This window comes from Dioscorea cayenensis, unplaced genomic scaffold (genome assembly GCF_009730915.1).
Source record: "Dioscorea cayenensis subsp. rotundata cultivar TDr96_F1 unplaced genomic scaffold, TDr96_F1_v2_PseudoChromosome.rev07_lg8_w22 25.fasta BLBR01002031.1, whole genome shotgun sequence".
NCBI classification, from domain to species: domain Eukaryota; kingdom Viridiplantae; phylum Streptophyta; class Magnoliopsida; order Dioscoreales; family Dioscoreaceae; genus Dioscorea; species Dioscorea cayenensis.
The window spans coordinates 1-7446 of record NW_024088422.1 but is presented as its reverse complement, the minus strand read 5'-3'; the positions used below and the strand labels follow the sequence as shown (position 1 = coordinate 7446).

The 7446-nt window shown below is 35.8% G+C and overlaps 1 protein-coding gene across 1 annotated transcript; it reads left to right on the top strand.

The window, feature by feature from the left end:
- Positions 1 to 2266: 2266 nt before the first annotated feature.
- On the top strand, positions 2267 to 5236 carry LOC120257349 (glutathione S-transferase zeta class-like). The gene is made up of 10 exons (XM_039264832.1): positions 2267 to 2357; positions 2472 to 2565; positions 2681 to 2737; positions 2830 to 2915; positions 3010 to 3081; positions 3614 to 3667; positions 3748 to 3823; positions 4351 to 4412; positions 4666 to 4725; positions 4974 to 5236. Exons 1-10 carry the CDS (start codon positions 2340 to 2342, stop codon positions 5076 to 5078), a joined length of 684 nt encoding a protein of 227 aa, XP_039120766.1. The 5' UTR covers positions 2267 to 2339; the 3' UTR covers positions 5079 to 5236.
- The last annotated feature ends 2210 nt before the right edge of the window (positions 5237 to 7446 follow it).

Genomic DNA, 7446 nt, shown 5'->3' with positions numbered 1-7446 from the left:
AGGGGTAGGGGAGGGCTTCTCCGGGCGTCGAGGGAATCTTGCTTGGCGTGGTGGGGCTGGAAGTGGGAGAGCGGCGTCCGGTAGCGCACGATAAGGCTGCCTCTCATCCCGCCTTGAGCAAGTGGATTCGAGCAATAGCATCCATCCGTCGGTTGGCCCCAACAAATATTTCTTCTTCGACGTCCCAGGGAACCGGCTCAGGAAACTAACATATGTAAACCAAACAATTTCATCGAAATCATTCATTTTAAACTATAAAAACTATATTTAAAGCAGTGTTTATATATTTAAACGTTATAGAATATAATTAAAGCGGAGAACAAAAATATTTAAACCCGAGTATGAATAATAGTTAAGCGGTAAATACTAAAAGTTAAGCGCTAAATAAAATGTTTAAACATTAAAGACTTATGTTAAACATTGTCCATGATTTATTACCTCTTTTCCATCGGCGATGACAAAAGCTAGTTTTCTACTAGTCGCTTGCTTACGGTAAATACTTTCACCGTAGCTACAGACATCCTTGAGATCTTGCTGAAAGCGGACTTTCTTCCCGTTCGGTCATTTCGTAAAACCAGGGCGTTAAGCGACCGAAAGCAACCCTTAATGTACCACGTGTTGGTCTTCTTCCCGTAGCGCATCTATCTTGCGCTCGGCGGCTGCTTGTGGAATATCCTCCATAAGCCAGCTTGTGCGTCGCTTTGCGCCCGTGCGTATCGCCCCATGGTCTGGTAGATCATCGACATAATCAGCGATCCGATTCGAAACCGAGCATGAGCGTAGTTTGGGAAGAGGGACTGTACCCATGAGGTACGCCATCGGAGTTTGACAAAATTATCTTCTTCCCCCTACGTCGAACAAGTTGCGCGGAGTGCTCTTGATGGAGTCTCGTGTCTCTCGTGGGATTTTTGATAGATACCTCCCTTGAGCCGACGGGTTTTCTTCTTACGAAAGACCACTGCGTCGCCATCGCATGCCTTAGACCAAGAACGAGGGGCCACATCTTGAGGTGCGGAAACTCGCGAGGCTTTTCCCGATCCTGAATTTATTGATGCGACCATCGTCACTTTTGCAAAAGAGAATCAAGAAGGGCCCTCTCTTGGTATATAGCTTCCAGCTCGATTGAGCAGCGCTAAGCGGTGTCCGTCGAATAATCTCCCGAGTGTCGAGGGGTCGTGTTATTTTTCAGATTCGACTAAAAGTCTCCACTCTGGGTGTCAAATAGCATCGCCCATTAACTAGGGTTGACCGCCATAATCACCGACTGCGACAATAACAACACATTCGACATGCGTATTCACAAAAGTTTAAGCGCAAAATTTAAGGTTTTAAACGGTAAACTCTTAGTTATTAAGCGAGAGATATCAAATGTTAAAGCAGAGACCCGAGCTTTATTAAGCGAGGCGAGAATACTTAAGCAGTGACAACAAAACTTAAGCTGCAACATCTCATTTCTTAAGCGTCGACCTCGTTTTGTAAAAGCGCAACCATATCAAATGAAAGGAAATGTACATTATAAATATTACACAAATCATAACAATCGAAAAAAACTTTTTCGATAGTGTATCTGAGCGAAAATGCAAAACAAAACAAAACCCTAGCCGAAATCTCCGGGTGAGACTAACAAAACCCCAGTAGAAATCCCCTGCGAGACTTGATATCTTCCAACAAAAAGCAGAACACAAAACAAAACCGAAAAAAATCTTTCTTTGTAACAAAAGCAGTTAACATAAAACCATACTCAATACCTGTAGATTGCAAAGCGATGAAATGCCAACTAGTTGCGGGGGACTTCTCCTTTGAGATCTGGGGTGGAAAGGAAAAACTGCCAATCTGAGGTTTCGCAGGTGAGAGACAACTCGAGGCGACTGAAATGGAAGAGCGAAGGCGAGGTTGAGAAAAAAGCAAATGTGAGCTCCAGATAAATTCGTCTCTCGGGGTTTACCCTACGGAAAAACCACCCCACTTCTTCTCAAATCGCTGAGATGGTGCATGCCACGACTCCCATCTGAAGGGCATTTTTACGTCCATAAAATTTGAAATTCACTCCGTTCACATCCATTCTAGAGGGTTTGGGGGTTTGAAAAACATAGAGTTTAAAAGGAGGGGGTTTTTAGGGATTCTAAAAACTAACGGGGTGTTTTTGGCAATTTTACAAACTTAAAGGGTTTTTTTGGCAATTTCCACTAATAATAATAATAATAATAATAATAATAATAATAACTAATAAGTACCTGTGTTTGAGAACATTACTATTCAGTCCCTGCTATAATAAAAAATAAAATCAATTTTGTTTTCCTGCGACTTCGAGCAACTCTCAGTGGCCTGCGAGGAACTCCATGGCGCACGATTCCAAGGTAATCCTCTCAATCTCCGCCTTCAAGGTTCGCAAATCCAGCTCGAACAGCTGATTGAGCTTCGGATTTCATCTCTTGAGCTTGATTCTTGTTCTGTTTCATCTATTCTTTCAGGAGATCGATGAACCTGCGCCGGCAAAGCTGAAGCTCTACAACTACTGGCGGAGCTCGTGCTCTCAACGTGTCCGCATCGTTCTCAATCTCAAAGGTGTGTTTTTTCCCCTTTGGCGTCTTCAGATTCATGTTTAGTTTTCAACTTTCAAGTCAACTGCACCGTTTTCCAGTTTTCATTAACGTATAATTTGTGTTATGCTTTTGAATAGGCTTGGATTATGAGTACAAGGCAGTGAATCTTATGAAAGGTGAACATTTTCACCCAGGTATGGTCCCAAGAAATTCTTGATTTTTTAAAGTTTGAATTTTGTTTCTTCAAATTGGATGTTTGGCGTTGTTTCTGTTTGCAATTTTGTAGAATATGAGAAGCTGAATCCAATTCATTTTGTGCCGACATTGGTGGACGGAGACATTGTAGTTGGTGATTCTTATGCTGTTATTCTTGTGAGTGCCTAATATATGTACTTCAGAGTGAAAAATTATGGTTTTTGTGTCACCTTTTGTATAATTGCTATGTGAATCTGTTTTTCCTGGAAAGTATTTGGAGGATAAGTACCCTCAACATCCGTTGCTCCCCAAGGATCTTGAGAAGAAGGCTCTCAATCTTCAGGTGAAGAAAAAATGTTGTTCTATCAGTTATTAATAGTTTATTTTATGTCTGTTGTGATTAAATGTATGTTACATATCTTTTTAGTTACTTATCATTGTGTAAGATTTCACTGCTATGTTAAGAATGCTGGCTAAATTTTAAAAGGTTGTAACTTGTCAGAAGGCTTCATGTTTTGTCATATGAAAATGGTGGTTGTCCTCTACTACTTAAGAAACTATAAAAAATAAAAAAAAAAAAAATTAATATGCATAATGGATGATCTATGATCTTGTTGTCAACATTGGTAAATCATCTCAGATGTATTCATTTTTAAAAATATTGGGCTGAAAGTCATGCGGTGACTGCAAGTGTGTTAAAATATGCTGAGAATGCCCCCAGCACGCAATGTGTGCATGGTGTCTCAATTCGTCATTCATGAATTCATTGCAAAAATAAGGGAATTGGAATAAAAGAGAATATGTTTTATTTGACCGGGGTTGCCAGGAGTGTTCTGAATTACTATATATTGATTTAATCTACAATTGTTTCTCAGGTAGCAAGCATTGTCAGCTCAAGTATTCAGCCCTTCCACGGTGTCCCTCGCCTAGTAAGCTAAAAACTTTCAAGTGTTGCATCTTCATTGCTGAAAAATTACCAGCTGTTAATGTGCCACGTATTATTTGGCAGAGCTTTGTTGAAGCTAAATTTAATGATGATGAGAGGCTTAAGTGGACTCAACATTATCTTGGAAAAGGCTTTACTGGTAATGCTTTCTTAACAGCGTTGTTTCTTCCTCTCCTTCAAATTGTTGTACTTGCCCTATCTTATACTTCATGAAAGGATGTATCTATGATTTTAAATGAATATAGTTTCTAGCAAACAACATTTGAAATAAGTAAATGCAATTCACCCATTCTTGAAATGGAACCGGAAACAGAGGGTTAGGAAGATGTGTCACCAACAAGAGAAGTTCAATAGGATTCTTAGCAGAGGTGATTCAGAATACTAATTAATAAAAGCTCATATTGCAAACTTTTGGGAAAAGCAACTGAGGGGTGCTTTAGTGTCCATGGTCGTATTCATAGTTTCCTCTTAAGTTCTAGGCAGTAGAACACCTCCTTGCTATTTGCTATCTTTCATACCTTGCAAAATCAAGCTATTCAATTTACAATCTCAGTTCCTCTTTTGTTACATTATATCCTTCATCTGATATACCATATATGGTTAAGCTGGTCGGTGGTGTGATTGGTGTATGTATGCGCTTATGGTTTTCACCTACTTGTGTTTCAGCTCTGGAGAAGCTCTTAAAAGATGTTCCAGGGAAATATGCTACAGGAGATGAAGTCCTACTGGTTTGTGTGCCCTAAATTTGTTTATTTTATTTGATGACAATTAACTTTCCCATGAATTCAGTTTCCTAAGTTTCTTTTTTGATCCTATTGTTCGTCTTAAATGCACACTGCTATTTCCAGCACTTTCTGGTTTTTCAGAGCCAACAATTTGCTCATGCTTTGCTTTATACTATATAAATGTTCATATGCTAGAAGCCTTGAACTAAGTCATGTTTCACACATGGAATTTCTAACTGATGATTGTCATACTCAGGCGGACGTGTTTTTGGTTCCACAAGTTCATGCAGCTATAACACGATTCGGGATCGACATGGTAATATTTCTTACAAAACCTAATCTCCATAATCATGTATGTATATGTATTGATACATTAAAACAACAGCATTACAAGGCAAGATGTGAACAAGAAGATACTCTACTTTGCCGAAGAAATTTCGTATTGCTATTTTTTTATTGATCCTGTTCAATATTCTATAGCTTGCTCTAACTTTTCTTCATCTTTCTGATGATAAAGAAGAATCAGTGAATCACATCTCTCACATGTGTTTTACTTTCTTTCAGACTGCTTATCCTAGACTCTCCAGAGCTTATGCTGCATTATGTGAGCTTCCTGCATTTCAAGATGCTCTTCCAGAAAGGCAACCTGATTGCCCTTCTACAGCTTAATACTCATTGTAATTTGTTTTGTGGCTTTAAAAATAAATAATCAGAATTTCAAACAATACTCCATCTTCATCGAGTTCAGTTTGAACTTCGCAATCAGCATGACAAACAATATTATGGCCTTATTTGGATTAGTTTAATAAAAAAGTGTTTGTTTTTCAGTTTGGTAGGATGATTTTTTAAAAAAAAGTATTTCTTAGAGTAAGCTAAGTGTTTTTTTTGTATTTTATGTTTAGATATGTTAATGCATAAATATTTTTTTGTATTTTATGTTTGGATATGTTAATGCAGAAGTATTTTTATATGTGTAAAGTTGTTTAAATATGTATTTTTAAAAATACTTACTTTTTTTAATGTCAAATTATTAAAATGGACCTTCATTGAGTTATTATAATAACAATACTAATTCTAATATTAATATTAATACAAATATAATAATACTAATATGAATATAAATATTAATATAATAATATATAAATACTAATATGAATATTAATATACTAATACAAATATAAATATATTAACATACTAATATTAATACCAATATACTAATAATAATAACAATAATACTAGTGAATTATTAAATAAATGCTTTTCCCAAAGAAGAATAAAAATTACGTGTAATATAATAATGTTTTTAATCTTTGGATGGCACAATGAAAAGGTGGATAAACCACTTCATTAAAAAAACAAAGGGAAAAAAAGCAAAAAGCAGTAAAGCCCCTAATGAGAAAGGAGGGCGTCAAAAGCGAGCCACTAGCGGTGGAGCAGAAAAGCGAAAATCAAAAAGATACAAAAGCGAGAAAAGGAACAACCTCCCCACCCCAGACCCCCACCACAAATACAATTAACTAGCTGAGATGCGTGTCGGGCCCGACGATCCTGAAATGATGCTCCACCTTGCTCATCCCCAGTGGAAGTAAGGAACTCCAGACTACGCCTGATTGTAGAAGAATGGTCCTCCATCTTGGCTCTCGATTTCTCGGGAGGCTAGAAAAGCCGGGATAATAACATACGATCAATCTTCATTAAAAGCACATGAGCAGACATCAATTTAGCATTAAACATGCAATCATTTTTAACAAACCAGATGTTCCACACGATCGACTTCACAATTAAGACCCCTAACTCTCTATAGCCATGTGGATGGCACAACTCACATGGGCACAACTCACTAAAGAAAAAAAAAAACCTTAAGTTTCTCACATTCTAAACTGCATCATTAGCCTATATTTCATGAAAATGTTATTTAATTACCAATAATTAACCCTTTTTTTTTTACGGAATCTATTAAAACCCCCTTGTTTTTTTTTAAAAAAAAACCTTAATTTAGGTAGTAATCATCCGAGTTTAACTGAAATGAATTTTTTCGTTGTACTACTTGCATTGATGGAGTAGAGTTTTATAAAAATATAGATGTTTTTATTTAATGAGTGTTTTTTAAAGGTACATAATGGTTTTAACTTAAAATTACTCAAATTTTTAGAATTTCAACTAATCCAATTTGATGAAACAAAAAACTTTAGAGAAGACAGTAGGTACATTTGTATTAAAAAAAATTGTATTTTTAAAAGTAAATATGAGTTTTTAATATAAATCTCAAAACTTATAATCAATAATAAAATAATTTTTTTATAAATTTATTTATCTCAATTAATACTGTGGGTGGGAGTTAATCCTCGCTATTCTATTTTGAAAATAAAAAAATCATAACGTGTAATAAAATTAAAACTAAAAAATGTATTTTTTTTTTAATTTTCAAATATATATATATATATATATAAAGGATGAATCATCTGACTACGTTCGTAGATTTAAAATCTACTAACATTGCTATCAACAATTGGATTTCAATCGAACGACCCTACCCTGTTTAATGAATAGTATTACTGTGCTTATAAATATTAGCACAGTAAAATATTGGATGTATAGTATTTTGATCTAAACCGCTCAATCAATTTATATACAGTAATTAAAAAAAATACATATTAAAAAACAAAACCTAAACTAAAGAACCCAACTAACTCTTAATTATATTTCACTGTAACACCCTAATTAACACTATTTTAACTGTAGATGTTTAACACTGAGTTTATATGCGAACGTTCTACTAACATCCACAGTTGATATTTTATATATATATATTATTAAATAAATGACTAGGTTATTAAAAAATTGTAGGAGCGTGCAGACCCGTGTATACGGGGCATTGCTCCAAGAAATATAATCTGTGTGATTCAAACTCTTACCGGTTGTGAAAGTTTGTAACGGAGCCAAATATGATTAGAACATTTGCTGGAAAGGATATTTGAATATGACAAAATTGTCCCTCCTCCTGCCGACTCTCAGAAGATTCTGCACTATAAAGTCT